This window comes from Notolepis coatsorum (assembly GCF_963971535.1).
Source record: "Notolepis coatsorum genome assembly, chromosome: 17".
Taxonomy (NCBI): Eukaryota; Metazoa; Chordata; class Actinopteri; order Aulopiformes; family Paralepididae; genus Notolepis; species Notolepis coatsorum.
In genome coordinates, this window is record NC_140181.1 from 28,891,139 (window position 1) to 28,909,998 (window position 18,860).

General features: G+C 40.6%; 1 protein-coding gene across 1 annotated transcript in view; it reads right to left on the minus strand.

Annotated features, from left to right (window-relative positions):
- Positions 1 to 6,585: 6,585 nt before the first annotated feature.
- The window catches only part of LOC311243707 (XK-related protein 7-like), a gene marked incomplete at both ends in the record, with an annotated part of 98,372 nt that continues 86,097 nt past the window's right edge, over positions 6,586 to 18,860 (minus strand). The window contains 2 exons of the mRNA XM_084333036.1: positions 6,586 to 7,387; positions 8,586 to 8,805. Of these exons, the coding sequence (XP_084189162.1) occupies positions 6,586 to 7,387; positions 8,586 to 8,805 (1,022 nt within the window). The remainder of the gene's footprint in view (positions 7,388 to 8,585; positions 8,806 to 18,860) is intronic.

An 18,860-nucleotide genomic window follows, 5' to 3' on the forward strand; every position in this document is an offset into this window, starting at 1 on the left:
TACAGATATATAGAATGAGTAAAAAAAACACATACATTATATTTTCATATTTTACATCTTAATATAAGAATCCATACCAAAGACATGGTCACCGAGTGAGCACACAATAAATAGATATAAAACAAATATAAAAATAAATACATAATTAATTAAATAAATAAAGATAAATTACTAGTCTAGACAGTTTCACTGGAGTCACGTTGCTAGGCAACGGCTCGGACCACGGTCGACCTCCTGCTGCAGCGTTCACTGACGTCAACAACCAGTCAAATGTGGTCTGTTTAGAGTGTTTACAGTTGGAGTGTGAAACCGTCAGTAAATTAATCAAAGATGATTGGAATAGTTACTCAATGTTTAACTTGTTGTCTTTTTTAACCAAGTTTTTAACCAAGTCAAAGTAAAATCAGCACTTTTAAACGTTTTACCTCGATGACAACGTTTTTTCTTTTTTTCTTCTTTTTTTTATTACCTAATCTGAAAGAGAGAGAGAGTCCTTCCTCAGCGAATTGGGTAGTCGATCTAGGAGTCATCTATACATTAGCCAATCATGTTTGACATAATTGAATTACAGAGGAAATGTTCAGCACCATCATCATCATCATCATCATCATCATCATAACCATCATCCATAAACAAACCGCTGCATCCTGTTTGACATCCATAGTTAGGACACAGCGATGTCCAGATTAGAAGCTAGAGGAATTCAATTTGAGCATATAAATATAGGCAGAATATGGCTTTGAATCTAGTGAATCTGAATTAAAATCTAGAGCTGTATTTACTACACAGCATAGTGTGAATGATAGGGGGGGTCTCAGCCCCCCACCCCCCACCCCTGAAGGAAATTATAATCCATAGTCCAAAGATTGCCTTTAACAAAAAGTGTGCCCCCCCCCCCCCCCATTGTGCCCCCCCCCCCTAAAAAGACTTGGTATAATTCACACACTGCTACACAGGCACATATGATGATTTAAAAAAAATATATAATAATTATCTTTCTGGCAAAGATCATATTTATGAAGTAATGACATTTCTAATTACAGATCAGTACTCCTACTCATCGGATATTCATGCAAACAGGCTGTGAACTACCTTTAGCTGTCTGGGGATTAATTGTCTGAATTAATATTGGACAGTTGAACACTCAACGGGTTGAAACAAGTGAAGACAATTTTCCAACGATCAAGTTGGAATCAAAGTATGTTTTCCTAAATGAGGTGCCATGGGAATCGACTTTAGCATACTTCCACCAGTAGGACGTACTGATCTAGGGTCAGTGCTCAGGTCACATGCCCATATGAACCTCACTATGATTTATGAGGCAATCTGGTCTCAGATCAGCACTCCTACTTCGAGATGCTCGATAACTACAGGAGACACAAAGAGTTAAGATGAGTTTTTACAATCCTCTCTAAGTACAGATTTAGTAGCCACACAATACCTCCAGATCAGATCAGAACTACTGTATAGTTCTCCTCTTTACACCATAAAACCAACACTGTCTCATCACTAAATAAAGTACTAATGGACCACAGGAAAAAAGTTACATAAGGTATGTTATGTTTTAGCCTACTAGCCTACTATGTTTAAGTAATACATTGTTGTGTTGTATTGGCAAAAGTCCAAAATAAATGTTGCAGCCAGGAGTTGAACCAACAATCATTGCAGTCGTGGGCGAGTGCTCTCACCACTATCTAACTATGATTATATAGTAGATAGTATATAGTTAGTTTTAACATTCGCTTAACGGTTCTGGTTAAGACATACAGATAGGGTTAAGGTCAGGGTTCGATCCCCAGCAGGGGAACTTAATCGTTTTCTGAAAACAATTCAAAACAATTCATTTTTAATATGTAATACATGTACTTATTTGTAACACGTGCACATGTTACATTTTCGACACAATACATAAATATTAGTGCTGTCAATAGATAAAAAGAAATATTAACTAATTCATCTCACAATTTTCTGTAATTAATCTAGATTAATCTAGATTAAAAATTGCATTTTTCTACATAAGACCGAAGCTTGTAACAGATATTTACTTGAGTAAAATCATGGAATTAATGTAAAATCAACACAAAGAAAGTAGGCTATATTTAGATTCAAAGACTATTTTAATAGCTTTCTTTGAATACAGTTTCTCTCCTGTGAAATACAAATGTTCAACAAAACCATCAACATTGACTCAGCTAGACCGCTTTCTTATATCCGCGGCGCTAACAGAAATAAAAACAACCCAGGCCTATGTTAAAGTGCAGATTGGCTTAGAGGACGATAATGTCTTGTATGAACTACCAGTAAGATAAATTATATTAACAACAAAAATGTGTTCCATCTTCATGTCAGATGATTTTCAAAAAGGTGCATGAGTCAATGCAAAAAAGAACAAGCAGCTATACTGCTGAAAGTTCAGAACGTTGAAAAATTTTCACTCCATAGATTAATCTAGATTTAAAAAAGATTACGCTTTAAATAATTAAAGTTAATCTCCAAAGTTAAAGCATGAACTTTAACAGCCCTAATAAATATCAATGACACTTTTAGAGAATTGTATTCACAACTGTATAGATCAGAGGTAAACTTTGATCACACCAAATATGAAGCGTTTACTAGCGGGCTTAAAATGCCAAAGTTATCCGAGGAGGAGGCAGGGGAATTGGGGAGACCAATCACTCTTGTAGAGCTCAGGGAGACAGTTGTTGAGATGCAGAGGGGTAAGGCACCTGGCTGGGATGGGATTCCACCTGAATTATATTTAGGGGACCAGTTGGGCCCATTGTTACTTGAAATTATTGAGTTCACCATTGAACAGGGGGGATTCTCGAGAGATGTTAACATGGCTTTGGTTTCTTTACTGCTCAAAAAGGATAAGGACCCCAATAGGGCTGACCCCTATTAGTCGAATAGTCGACTAATCGGTCGAAAGGAGCCGTAGTCGACTGCCAACCTCTTAGTTGAATAAAAAAAAATCCAAAAGAAAAGAGACCTAAAAGCGTGGCTAACGCTAATGGCACGCATACCAGAGGCTAACTGCCTACGAAAACAGGCACAGAGGCACTGAAAGAGGATTTCACCCATCTAATGAACACACTAGACTAGACAAATATCAAGATGTATCCATCAGTGGACCAATTGCATGCTTTTGCAGAGGACAAGAAGCCGTCAGTCGACTCCTTCAGACATTAAGCACCCCCCACAGCCCAAATGGTATAATATATATATATATTATAAAATTTTTGTATTTATTTTTTTGTCGACTAATAGTCGACTAACGGCAAATTTTGGCCAATCATAGTCGACTATCAAAATCCTTAGTCAGGGACAGCCCTAGACCCCAATGACTGTGGCAGCTATAGGCCGCTGAGTCTTCTCAGGGCCGATCCTAACATTTTTGCCAAAGTACTGGCCCCGACCTCTACAGAAGTATATGATGGTGCTGGTACATAGTGACCAAACCGGATTTATTCAGGGTCGCTTAGCCGCAGATAACATTAGAAGATTATTGCATGTAATTGACAACAGTAAGGGCAAAGAAATGTTTTTTTGTGGTAACACAATTGAATTTGTATGTTCTATTTTATTGTTTTGGTTATTTCCGTTGTTGTTATTGTTGTTGTTACTATGTCCTGTGATGTCCTGTTTATTGTTGTTATTACTGTATTGTGTTGTCTTGTTTCATGTAAAAAAAATAAGAGAAAAAAATAATTATGACAAAAAAAAACAATACGTAAATATATTACTTAATATAGCATAACATAACATAACATAGGTTATGTACCTTTTTTTCCTGTGGTCGATTAATACTTTATTTACATATTTTAAGTGAGATCTGGCTGATGTGAAAAGACCTTTATTTTTTGTAGCATAATCAGGACTTAACCACCCAAACCACACCGGCTGCTGCCATGTTAATCAATAGAACATGCTAATTGTTAGAACATGCTACAGCGCTAACGCAGTAAGGTGTCCTGGAAGCAGCGGTGCACGCTGGAGTATACGTGCCGACCCTTTTTTAGTCGCTGCGTGCCGTCGTCTCGCAAACCAGAGGGTACAGGATGCCCTGCCGCCTCTTATCTAAAATGTCGGCACCCGGCGGAACCAACAGTAGGGTCTCCCTGTGAAACTCTGATGAGACTAAACCGTGCTGCTGCTTTACGTTACATTTCATGTCATTGTAACGTGTCTTTGTCTCGATAGAAAAGAAATGCTTGGTTCTCAGCACCAGACACATACAAAGTCCATGTACTTCGCAAGAACCGCAGAGAAACAGACTGTATTGTCACAATGTACGGGCAACATCTGGAGGCAATAAACTGTTGAGTTAGTTAGTTAGTTAGTTAGTTGAAGTACTGTGACAGTGAGCTTAATTTGGTCTTTTTTTATTAGTATATATTTCTTTATTACAGATCTCTCAAGTGTTGTCGCCATTTTAAAGAAATGGTTTCCACGCCTATGGTGAACATGACCGTTTTCCCTTCCTGTTTACCAGTTTGTCCTCTACAGTGCGTTTGGGATGAGAGGTCAATTGATATTTTATAAGAGGACTAGGATTTAGCTAACTAACCTGTTTTTAACACTAAAGGAGCGGATGTTGTCATTTCGTTACACCCCCACTACGAGAATTTAGCTGTGACGTCGGGGGACCTGTTCTGTGATGCTAAGCTAGTTTTCGGCTATTCGTTTGTCCTTTTTCAAAATTCTAAATCCTTATTAGAGAGAGAAATCAATATTAGAAAACTTCATTGAAGGTAAAGAGCCTGTGAGCCACAGATGAAGATGTGGGTGATGTTTTATAAATTTTTCCATAGCCAAGAGACCAGCGGGGTCGGACTTCCTTGTTTTAGGCGGGGAAATTACAACAAACTTGAGAGGTCTATTATCTAGTCAAATGAAGGTTTTTCTCCGAGCAGTGGAACAGTGGTGTAGCATCACCCTATCAAAGTTCCTCTCACTTCAGTGAGAGTGTGATGTGATACCGTCAGCGATGCTACCCAACACCACCGTGTCACTAGATCATGAGGAGAATCAACGTGAAGCTGATAGCTAGAAGTCTATAAACAGAAGCTGACAGTGTTTCTTTTGCTTCCAGTCAAAGTTGGTCAACGGTTACACTATATACTGTACAAGGAACACTTCAACCATCAAGACTGACAATATATTTTCCTTTCATTACATTTCTGTTCTACATTGTCCACTATTGTCCATATTGATTTTGTCCCATTTGAGAAAGTCAGTTTCTGCTGAAGACAATATAGCCCATCTCCTTGCATCATAATCCAATCCTTTAAACTTCAGTGTTTACACCCTGGCCTTGTCAGTCTAAACTTCAGTCTTTACGCCCTGGCCTTGTCAGTCTAAACTTCAGTCTTTACGCCCTGGCCTTGTCAGTCTAAACTTCAGTCTTTACGCCCTGGCCTTGTCAGTCTAAACTTCCGTCTTTACACCCTGACCTTGTCAGTCTAAACTTCGTCTTTACGCCCTGGCCTTGTCAGTCTAAACTTCAGTCTTTACGGCCTGGCCTTGTCAGTCTAAACTTCAGTCTTTACGCCCTGGCCTTGTCAGTCTAAACTTCCGTCTTTATGCCCTGGCCTTGTCAGTCTAAACTTCAGTCTTTACGCCCTGGTTTTGTCAGTCTAAACTTCAGTCTTTACACCCTGGCCTTGTCAGTCTAAACTTCAGTCTTTACACCCTGGCCTTGTCAGTCTAAACCTCAGTCTGTAAATTTGACCAGTTTCCTGAAGCAGTCTATATATAATAGCTGTGGTTTATATTGACCTCTGTCACTGTTTGGTTCAGTATCCCGACCTTGAGATCAAGCAGATGTTTCAGCAGCTCATGTTATGACTGTAGACAGATCAGGTCATTCTATATTCTAGAAGCTGTTTGTCTATACAGACTGGTTTCAGCTGTAAACACTACCACCTTCCTCAGAAGCATCACAGCGGGTGTTGTGATGTATGCCATCAGCATACAATAGGTTTTACCAGTCTGTGTATACAAACATCGTATACTGTAGTATACGTCTTAAATTAAGAGATGAACCTTTTTCAATTAAAGGGTTCTCCATTCCAAAGTGGGATTACCCGTCACAGGTGTTAGATAAACTGAGCAAGCCTTAGCACTGTAACCTGTGTCTGTCGAGACAGCATGTGTTATAAACCGCCATGATGTTATATTACACTGTTTTAGACAGAATCACCTTAATATACTGTAAGAAGACATAGACAGGATCCTAGTAGTGTGAGACAGCACGTCTCCTCTAGTAGTCTGGGTTTCAGAAAACTTTAAAGACTTCCTGATATCCCTTCATATTTCTGTACTGGGTTTCCGCTGTGAGATTAATCCCAGATAGATCATTTTTCTCTGAATTCTGGTACCACATTGGAGTCTTCATTTTTAAGATCAACTTTAAGAATCCCTTGTTTTCTTCATCATCTTCGCCATCTCATACTCAGAGACCTCATTGAGCGTCTGTCATGCTACTCCTGTACTGGGTTCCACAAGATGAGATTAAATCTATCCCGTCTCCGTCCCAGATTGTGTTCTTCATCGTTAAGGTCCAGTTCCAGGACCTTTACCATCTTAAACAGTCGTTTCGTACTCCAGTACTTCCTTACTCCCCATCATGCTACTTCTATACTGTATCCTGGGGCTGACAGGCGAGGTCGTCTCCAGAACCAGGATGGTCTTCCGGAGGCGCCGGTCGATGAAGTGAGCGTCCCACGCTGGGTACCTCTTCCTGGGTAGGTCGATCCGGATCACCGGGCGCTCCTGCGCCCTGGAGGAGGCTCTGTGGAGGAGTGCCGGAGAGGAGGAGGGGGAGGGACGCACCTGGAAGACAGGCAGGCAGGAGTCTCTGTCTCTCTCCCCAGGGACCTGTTCCCCTGTGTCTCTAGTCCTGGGCAGAGTCCTGGGGGGGCTGGTGATGACAATGTCCGAGCCCCCCGGGGTCTGGGCCCCCTGGGAGGGGGTGAGACAGGCATCGATCACCCCCGCAACCCCTCCCCTTTCCCCTTCCATCTCTTCCACGCAACCCCCCCACCGCGACCCGAGCACGGGCCCATCCGGGTGCAGCAGGCAGTAGTACAGCAGCATGAAGAAGGTCCCCAGGGCGAAGCTGCAGGCCACCGTGCACACTACCACCAGGGCGTAGAAGTCGTTGGTGTGTGGGCCACGGTAGGCGTACCAGGCGGCGGTGAGCGCCACATTCTCTGCCATGGTGACAGAGTAGTAGACGGTCATGCGGAAGCGGGAGGGTCCCTCCTTCACGTTGAACCAGCAGAAGATGTAGATGATGCCCACGACCATGTTGTAGATTATCTCCTCCCACTTGGACATACAGAAGTCGGTCTCTCCCTGGATGATCCAGAAGGTCATCACGCACCTGTGAGAACAGACATTTAGTAATGTTCATTAATCATTTAGGGTTCGATACCCAGCAGGGGACCTTAACCTCTTAAGCCCGGAGCCCTATTTTCGGAAAATCCGCCTAAAATACATACCTATGTAAATGGATATTGCTCCACTTCTACAAGACCATTTGCATGTTCTTGGTATCTAGGGACATCTATCGACCTCAGTGAATGTACTCCCAGTGTCAGAAATATTGTGTCTATTACTAGGCTTGCTTAAATTGTGATGAAACAAAGGAGAATATGAATTATGATTTTTCATTGCATCTTTGACAGTGAATAACACCATGCTAAAAATGTACAAAAATCTAAGGAAATGAATAAAGGGAAGATGATTAAACAGAAGGTTTTGTAGATACAGTACTGAATTCTCCCATCCGGACCAATGCAATTTGAAATATTATTATAGAATATAGAATAGCAGGCTTATAAATTACCTTATTATAGCCAATTCGCACATTTATGGATTGTGCCAAATCTTATCTTTCAAATGGCCAAGTTCAATTTGGATTTAGTATCACCAGGCATGCATAAGGAACAGAGAATGAAATCAACTGTATGTACAGTAGGTTTAAAATCTTTGCAACAAGTCTGCCATTTTGAAACCATTTGCAATGTGGATTGTTGCTAAATGCTCAAAATAGGGGAGACAAACTATATATGCCAATAACGTTCAGTTTTGTTGTATATTATGCAGAGTAATAAGAGAATAAAAAAATATTCATAACAAGTCATTTGCTTGCCGGGACCTTTGGGAAGTGTATTTTTAAATTCCAACGCTCATTGAAAGCTCTGGAAGTCCTCTTCAAAATGGCCTCAAAATTACAAAATTTCCCAAACGGCCGGTAATTCGAAATGGCCAATCCCCGCGACACAACAACACAAAAATGAAAACGAAAAACTCGCACTAATAACACTTTAACCTATTGGTAAACAAACGTATTGATGAAAATATACATTATAACTGCTGTTGTGACATGGTTATGATGTTTATTCTTGAATACGTTTTGTCAGACAGTCTGCAGAGCTTGATTTATGACATGATGTCATTTGCTGTCCGCCCCCTGACCGCACAGGCGGAAGAGGTTAAACGTTTGTACATTATGATGTACAAACTAGCCCCTAGATACAAGGTTTGCACACATCAGTCATTGCAAACACCTGACCCACCAGTGACTGACGATAAAAATCCCGAAATACAGCTGGAAGACAGAGGCGAAGAGGGCGAAGGCGACGGTTCGTGCCCCGATGGTGAAGAAGTGCCACAGCATCTGGGTGATCATCGCCTTGTAGGACATAGGCAGCTTGTCATCTCTTGAGTCACGCAGGACCTTCTGGTACGAAGCTATCATCCACGCCAGAGACACCAGGGACGCAGAAGCTGAGAGACCTAGAGAGAGACAGAGAGAGAGAGAGAGAGAGAGAGAGAGAGAGAGAGAGATAGAGAGAGAGAGAGAGAGAGAGAGAGAGGAGAGAGATATAGAGAGAGAGAGAGAGAGAGAGAGAGAGGAGAGAGATATAGAGAGAAAGAGAGGGGGAGGAGAGATACATAAAAAAAATATTAAAATGAACACACCTTTTATCTACCACTATATACTAAATTCATCAATACAAATATCTCATACAATTCACAAGAAAAAAAACATCACAAACATCATTAACTTCAACCTGTTAAGCTGTAGGAATATTTCGCCTAAAGGTACCTGCCTAAGTAACTGGATGATTGCTTCACTTCTGCAAGGTCAATTTGCATGTTCTTGGTATCTAGGAACATCTAGGGACCTGGGGGTATGTATTTCCAGTGTCAGAAATATTGTGTCTGTTACTAGGCTGAGTAAATTGTAATGAAGAAAAGGAGAATATAAATGATGATTTATGATTTTTGCATCTTTGATCAAAAATTGTTACGGGTAGGAGAAAATGCTCACTGAGCGCATTCACCACCTTATTGAGATCATGTGTACAAAAATGAATGAATAAAGGGAAGATGATTAAACAGAAGGATTTGTAGATACAGTAATTAATGATAATCGATTTTAATTATAAATTCATATTTGACCTTGAACTTGACCTTGACCTTATTATGGCCAAATCATACATCTATGGATAGGGAAAATGCTCCTCTTTCCAATGGCAGGGTTGAATCTGGATTTAGTCAATTCCTTGCGTTTCTTTTACGATAATTAGCATTTTCAGATACATTCGTATTTCCGATAAATCGTATAAAACATCGGTAAAAATGAAAATTACACTTTGACTACTGTTTTTGATAGGGTTATGGTCTTTACTCTTGGCTACAAATATTTTTTATTTAAAAACATTAACCTCTTAATATCCAAGGGCCCACATGTGGACGATTCTTTGCCGACCTCTAGTGGCTCGGGTGTCATTTCTTTTAATACAATATATAGATCGAATTAAAGCCCTATTTGTTGCCTGTCGATTGCCCTTTCAGGTGACAAAATCCGTTCAGCGGTTCTCGAGTTACATGCCGATATGTGAGGCGTGCCTCAAAGTACGCAAAAGTACACATTACCACCCCCGGGGTTCTAGCTCCGTCAATCATTTGGCGATCTCGGAAATCTTTGCAGAGGGTTGTAGCCAATGAGTGTGGCTTTCCAATGATACCCCATGATATGATAATTGGGGATCTAATACGGTCTCTATTGATCGATTTATGATAAAGAAAAGCAGGGCGATGGCTGATTGCTGATTTGACTCAGAATCAATGGCAGTGGATGGCCATTTTGGATAATCACGCTGAATTATTACCGGTACACACGTTACAAAAACCTTTGTGAAACACTCATTTTCTGTGGGATTTTTATAAACGTTGGACCTGTACTACATAATACTTCAGGCTATGGAACCATTGTGTTTTCCAGCTCCTACTTCTCAGCTGGAACTTAGAAACAGGCATCTGGCAACCAGTAAAAATAAATGTACACAAAACATTTACTTCAGTGTGTTCAAACCTCTGTTACTGTATTTCATAATAATTTTATTGTGTAAGAGACTTCAGAATGTTACCTTTCAAAAGAGACCAGGCGCATGCATGTGCTATAAGTATAAAGTATAATAAATGGCTAATTACTTTGGGTATGCAATGGTAAACATTTTTAAACAAACTAGGCCCATTTGTGCCCAATCCTTGAGAGATTAAGTATAAAACTGTGTATAGAAAATGTTTTAGTTTGTTAAATAAATGCTTTTGAAGTTTTTTGTTGTTCACAAATTTCTTGCCACATATCAAGCATACAGGTAAGCCTGCATCGTTAGTAGTGAAAGCCAATTAATCTGTCCACGCTGAATTAAACCTTGTGTTTTCCTATTCTATCTTTAAAAAAATTTGTATCCATGATTAGCTTACTAGGGGGTCGGAAACTCAAGATTAGCCACCTGCAGACGGTAGGGAGAGGCGCGGGCTGTGATGTATATTTTAGTTGATGAAATATTAAACACTTTTTAATTCATAAAGATGTATTATTCCCATATTATTATTGTTTTTCAAAGCTACAGGGAGCCACTGCAGAGGCGCTGAAGAGCCGCATGTGGCTCCAGAGCCGCGGGTTGCCGACCCCTGCTCTAGACATTTAACATGGCTACACTGAAACCGATATTTAAAAAAATCTTCACTTTAAAATGCGTTTTCGAAAATCCCAATCATGTGATTTTGAGTATCTGCCGATACCGATTTTTCCCGATCCGATCTTTCGGCAATGCATTAAAAAAAACTTAAGAAAAAAATGCAATCAAGTTGACCCTTAACACATTGGACGCTAAACGCGACATATTTCCCCGAATGTTGGGCACCAAACCTGAGAAAAGTCATCGTTATTTCTTTTATTCGATATTTCCATTCATAATTCCATCCATTCAGCCTGATGTTATCATTGGGAATGGGTCTGGGATCGCAAACGTACCACCGCCTAACGCCTTGCGGCCGCTATTGTACTCCATTTGAAACGATGTGGCTTGTTGTCTGGGCCGAGCTACGGCGTGCGGGCGGCATCAAAATACTCCGGCAAGACAAGCGCTTATAACACATGCATCGATGAGGGTCGGGCCCCCTCCGGTTCGTGTTCTTTGGTGGATTACGTTGTAAACACGATCGCGATCAGTATTTGGAATGGCGATCAGATAATTGGATTATTATCTTTGCAGTACATCATAGACAAAGTAAGGACTATATGTTATCAATCTTGCGTTCATCCGGTAATTCTTTCCCCGCGATCGGAGCATGTGTCTGTAATGTACTGTGTAGCGTATTCCGTTGGTAGCAATCGAAGCATAGAAAAATGACCCCCCCCCCCCCACCCTTTCATGCATGCATGATGAAACATAATACCGATAATCTAGCGTTGATTTCAGATTGATTATTGATCCAGGCGAGAAATGGCACGATTTATAATGAAATGCAGTAATGCGCTGTTCGGCAGCATTTCCTGGGATTACACAGAATCACTCTAAAACTATACTCATATTCACCACGGCATAACACGGAAATGTATGGATGAAAAAAATTTCAGTTTTTTGCATCTTGACCAGAAGAAACTCAATGACAATCGACTATGTTATTAGATCCATAGCTATAATATTTAATATAGTTTTAGCACTGCAAACACCGGCATTTATCCCCATTAAACAAAGCGCTGGCACACACGGCCATATACGACCACAGCGACCTCTGGCGCTGAACCTGTTAAGGTTGTTTTTTTATTTAACAGTATCCAACTATCCATTATATCCAACATGGATATGGCTTTTTTAACAGTATATCCATTATATTAGGGATGTCCGATATTATCGGCCTACCGATATTATCGGCCGATATTGGAATTTAAAATGTAATATAGGAAATTATCGGTATCGGTTTAAAAAATTTTAATAAAAATTGCTTATTTCTTTTACATTTATTTAACCTTTATTTACCCAGGCAAGCAAGTAAGAACAAATTCTTATTTTATTTATTGTCAAAAGTATGCATAATGTTGTGTTAATTCCACAGCAAGAGATATGTAAGGGATAATGTATAGCTACGAGGTCATTGTCGCAAAATAATTGACCGACACGGAGTTTAGAATACCGAGGCGCCTCACCGAGGTGTTTTAAACGTAGTGAAGGTCAATTATTTTGCGACAATGACCGAGTATAGCTATACATTATCCCGCTTATTACATGGCTAACTTACTAACAATATACCTAATTCATTTTACACCATCGACAAGACGAGATCAAATGCAGACGCAGTTGTTCTGTGGCTCTGTCCGCTGTCAGCCCAAATAAAGTTATTATTATCGCCGGCAGGTGTGTCGACTGATTGCACTGCTGCAGTGTGTGTCAGTGGGCTTGATTGCGAACAGCTGCGAACAGCGGTCATTATTGCTCGGCAGAGGTCCGTTATCGAGTAATAACGGACCTCTGACGAGCGCTATTGACCAATCACAATCAAGCATTTCGGCAAATGTTAAAACACCATGTAATAAGTAATGTTAATTGTGAACTGAATGTGAAATTATTCCGTTTTTTGGGGGGGGGGGGAACCCCCCATATATCGGTATCCGTTGATATTGGTATCGGAAATTAAGAGTTGGACAATATCGGTATATCGGATATCAGTAAAAAATATCGAACATCCCTACATTATATCCAACATGGCTATATAGCTTATTTTTTTTCACTTATTGCAGCATTGGATACAAATTCAAAACTAAATTAAAATAAAGCTTATCAGTGGAGCACCACAAAATAACCATGTAAACTAAAACAAATTATGTGCAGAATATTGCAATAACAAAGGTAGTGCAGTAACAGAGGTAGCTTGACTAGCTTCACAAGTTCAGTTACATTCAGTCATAAATAATAAAATAAAATATAAAATTGGCTTAGTGCAGAATAATTCTAGACTATGAACTAGTCTAGTTAAAAAAAGAAATTAATCCCCAAATCCCCCCCCGAATCTGATGAGAGAGAGAGAGAGAGAGAGAGAGAGAGAGAGAGAGAGAGAGAGAGAGAGAGAGAGAGAGAGAGAGAGAGAGAGAGAGAGAAAAGCGGGAAGGAGAGAACAAGAGAAAATGTTTGAGAAACATTATAAGTTATAACATCAAAAACATTATTATGCTGTCGATAAACCAACTGCTGCAGTGAGTACACTTGCGCACACGCACACGCCACACACACACACACACACACACACACACACACAGGCACACACACGCACACACACACACACACACACACACACAGGCACACACAGGCACACGCACGCACGCACGCACGCACGCACGCACGCACGCACACACACACACACACACACACACACACACACACACACACACACACACACACACACACACACACACACACACACACACACACACACACACACACACACACACACACACACACACACACACACACACACACACACACACACACACACACACACACACACACACACACACACACACACACACAGGTGCTAGCCTCCAGTCTCCTGCTCTCTCCATAATTTTCAGAAGCTATCAAGATTACATTAAAGCGTTCTGATGTAATTCTAGCCCTTTTGCTGCAAATTTTTTTATGACTTCTCAATGTAATTAATTGCTAATTGGGTACAAGGTTGCATTATTAACATAAATGAATGTTTAATGCATAAAATGGTGCTCTGAGTGGCGGCTTGTGGCCATGCAGATATGTGTGGTGGTTAATGGTCCGTTGACTCCAGCAGAGGTGCAGGAAGAGAGGGAGGAATGATAGGTATCTGATTGACTATGGTAGAGCTATATAAAGTTCAGATATATTTAAACTACACAGCCTTGGTAAAGTTGAGATGTAGTTAAACTCCACAGTCATATACAGTTTAGATATATTTAAACTACACAGCGTAGGTAAAGTTCAGATGTAGTTAAAATCAACAGCTATATAAAGTTAAGATATAATTAAACTACACAGCCTTGGTAAAGTTCAGATGTAGTTAAAGATAAGATAAGATAAGATAAGATATTCCTTTATTGATCCCCTTGGGGAAATTCAGGCATCATCATTAAACTATCTGTGTGTGTGTGTGTGTGTGTGTGTGTGTGTGTGTGTGTGTGTGTGTGTGTGTGTGTGTGTGTGTGTGTGTGTGTGTGTGTGTGTGTGTGTGTGTGTGTGTGTGTGTGTGTGTGAGTATGTGTGTGTGTGTGTGTGTGTGTGTGTGTGTGTGTGTGTGTGTGTGTGTGTGTGTGTGTGTGGTGTGTGTGTGTGAATGTGTATGTGTACGTGTGTGTACGTGTGTATGTGTGTGTATGTGTACTGTATGTGTGTGTATGTGCATGTAGGTGTATGATTACAGTATGTGTACAGAATGTGTATGTGTACAGTATGTGCATGTGTACAGTATGTGCGTGTGTGCGTGTATGTGTACAGTATGTGTACAGTATAATGTGTACAGTATGTGTATGTGTACAGTATATGTGTGTATGTGTGTGTACAGTATGTGTATGTGAATGTGTACAGTATGTGTGTGTACTGTATGTGTATGTGAATGTGTACATTATGTGGGTGTATTGTATGTGTACATTATGCGTACAGTATGTGTATGTGTACAGTATGTATGTTTACATTTTGCGTATTTGAATATGTACAGTATGTGTATGTTTACAGTATGTGTGTATGTGTACAGTATGTGAATGTGTATAGTATGTGTATGTGTACAGTATGTGTATGTGTACAGTATGTAAATGTGTACAGTAAGTGTATGTGTACAATATGTGTGCGTACAGCGGATTTGTACAGTATGTGGGTGAATGTCCGCCTGCATGTGAACTGTCTGTCTCCCTGTTCTCCATGTCATCTCTCTCTCTCTCTCTCTCTCTCTCTCTCTCTCTCTCTCTCTCTCTCTCTCTCTCTCTCTCTCTCTCTCTCTCTCTCTCTCTCTCTCTCTCTCTCTCTCTCTCTCTCTCTCTCTCTCTCTCTCTCTCTCTCTCTCTCTCTCTCTCTCTCTCTCTCTCTCTATCTCTCTCTCTATATATATATATATATTGGTAAAAAAAAAAGAAAAAAAAAGATTTTAAACCCATACCGATATTTTCCGATATCACATTTTAATGCCAATATTGGTAGGCCGATAATATCGGACATCCCTAATATATATATATATATATATGTATGTCTCTGTCTGTCTGTCTGTCTGTATGTCTCTCTCTCATCTCTTCCTTCCTTTACCTTCATGCTGTGCGGTGTGTGTGTGTGTGTGTGTGTGTGTGTGTGTGTGTGTGTGTGTGTGTGTGTGTGTGTGTGTGTGTGTGTGTGTGTGTGTGTGTGTGTGTGTGTGTGTGTGATCATCTTAATTGAATCAGCTTAAACCATGGAATCAGCCATATGACACATCTCCATACAAGATGAAAGGGGGGGGAGGAATACAGAGGAGAAGAGATGATATGAGATGGGGGAGAAATAGAGAGGAGAAGAGATATGAGGAAAAGAGGAGAGAAGAGGAGAGGAATAGAGAAGAAGATAGGAGAGGAATATGGAGGAGCGGAGAGGAGGAGATGAAAGGAGAAGAGGAGATAAATAGAGAAGAAGAGAGGAGAAGATAGAAGAGAAGAGGAAATTAGAGGAGGATAGGAGAGGATAGAAGGAGAGGAGAGGGGATGAGAAGAGAAGAGAGGAGGAGAGAAGAGAAAAGAGGAGAGGAGGATACGAATAGAGAGGAGGGTAGGGGAGGTGAGGAGAGGAGGGGAAAGTAAAGGAAACAAGAGGAGATGAGAGAAGATAAGAAGAGAGGGGAAAATAGAGAGAAGAGGAGAGGATAAGAGAGAAGAGAAGAGGAGAGGACAGAAGGATATGAGAAGGGAGGAGGAGGAGAGGAGAAGAGAGGAGAGGAGGGGAGATGAATAGAGAGGAGAGGGGGGTATGGAGAGGAGAGGAGGAGAGGAAAGGAGAGGGGAGAGGAGAGAAATAGAGAGAAGAGAGGAGAGGAGGAAAGACGAGAAGAGAGGAGAGGAGAAGAGGAGAGGAGAAGAAAGGCGAGACAAAAGACAGATCTCGACAACATTACATATCAAGGTCACAAGAAGTACACATGGAAAAGACAATTTGATATTCTAATAAGGTTAGAGAGCAGAGTGGCAGCCCATGGGTGACCAATGACCACAATACCAGGGTCACTATATTAATGAATTATTATAAAAAAATTTGGATAATTCTTTCCAAAAGCAAAGAGGCCTAGAAGCGTGGCTAATGCTAATGGCGCACATACCAGCGAGGCTAACTGCCTAAGAAAACGGGCACAGAGGCACTGAAAGAGGATTTCACCCGTCTAATGAACACACTAGACTAGACAAATATCAAGATGTATCCATCAGTGGACCAATTGCGTACTTTCGCAGAGGACAAGAAGCCTTCAGTCAACTCCTTCAGACATTAAAAGCACCCCCCACAGCCAAAATGGAATGATAAAAAAGAAATATTATAATAATAATGTATTTGAAATCGTTTTTGCATCCAGGGGGATGGGGGGGGGGTCCAATCAAAGTCGACTATACAAATTCTTAGTCGGGGACAGGCCTACTCGATAGTTTCCGTTTTGAACGAACATTGTCTCGGGCCGAGACACACACAGACACAACAGACACTTATTAATGTATCCAATAAACCAATCACACAAAAAAAAAAAAAACATGCACTAACTTTGAAATTGCTTCATTACTTGTTATCTTCATTATTAAATGTAATTCTGATTATGCGTATTGATTAGATACAGTGCATAATGCATTACATCTTTGCCAGGAAAACGTAGTAATCATTTTAACGTTTTTATTGTGCGTCTTTTACTTAATTTGAGATATAAATAACCATTTTACATGCGTAATGCTTACAATTTGTCAAAAGTGCACACATTAACCTCTTGGCGAATCCTTATGGAAGCCAACGGAAGCCAGGCCTCCCTATCAAAATATGAATTAATATCAAATATGAAATATGAAGAAAAAAGCTAGAGGAGAGGCAGGGGGTAGGTGTCTTTCTCCAGCCTCAACCATGTGATTCATGTATGTAGAGTCCAAAACCGATACTAGCCAATCAGATTCGAGCTGACTGCCACACCTTAAAAGTTTAAAACGGGGCTGTGGGCAGAATAATTAGTCTGGCATCCCCTCTGCACACCTCCCCTCTGCACTCTGAAAATTGTATTAACCCGTGACTGCTCCCACGGGCCGAATATTGCCCCGATCCTCGCGAGATTAAATCCATGGGTACCTCTCGGCGTGCCGAAGCTTTTCCTAAATCACTTCCATCATCGAAAACGAGGGGAAAAGGTAGGCTTGCGACCCTGAAAATGTCATGTGATTTTAAAAACGCTGTATTAAGAGAGACTATTATGGGATCCACGCGAGCTTTCTATCGTGGAAACATCTGGGCGTCCCGCAACTTTTACTCATTCACATGTAGCCCCGAAAATGCTTAGAAAAGGAAAGCCGAAAGCGTGGAATAAACTCGCCAAAACGGAAAAGTGTCCCACGTGGCGCGCAAAATCGTGCAAGGAAAGATCGGACCAAAAATGAACCAATGCTCCAGCAGTATTAATGACCCTGATGTAAACAAGACAAACGTCTTTCTCAGGTCTGCATTCCCTTATACAATTGTGTGTATTGAGCCGTACTGTATTGTACCCATTCTGAAATCTGTTAAATAAATAAAAAGAAAGTTTGACTGGCCGCCAAGCCATACTGTAGTGTACATGGTGACTGCTTGACTTAAAAAATTAAATAAAAATATTAATAAAAATATTTAATAATTTTTTTTTTAATAATTTTTTTTGGCTTCCCCTGTTATTTTACCCACGCGACGCCACTGCTCTTAAGCCCTAGCCATATTTTTCAGAAAATTTACCTAAAAGTACATACCCAAGTAAATGGAAGATTGCTATTCCTAATTTATGCAAATGACATGTCGTCAGCTTGTGACTGCAACTTGTTCCTGTTTGCGGACGACTCAGCCCTGCTGGTCTCTGACAAGAACAAGTTACAGGTTGAAAAAGCCCTCAGCTCGGAACTAGGCAAAATCTGCATATGGCTCGCCGACAACAAACTATCATTACACATGGACAAAACAGAGTCCATACTCTTCGGTTCAAATAACAAACTCAGCAAGACCGACGGCTTCTCGGTTACAGTGGGTGACAATATTGTCACAAGGAAAGATGAAATTACCTACCTAGGTTCCATTATAGAGGCTAATCTTTCCTGTGACAAAATGGCATCCAATGTAATAAAAAAAGTCAACCAACAAACTCGATTCTTGTACCGGATCTCCTCTCTGGTAAACAAGAATACCCTGAAGACTCTGGCAGGAGCACTCATTCAAGGGTACTACGACTATGCTTGCACCTCATGGTACCAAAGCACCTCAAAGGCACTAAAAAACAAATTACAAACATCTCAAAACAAGCTAGTCAGACTA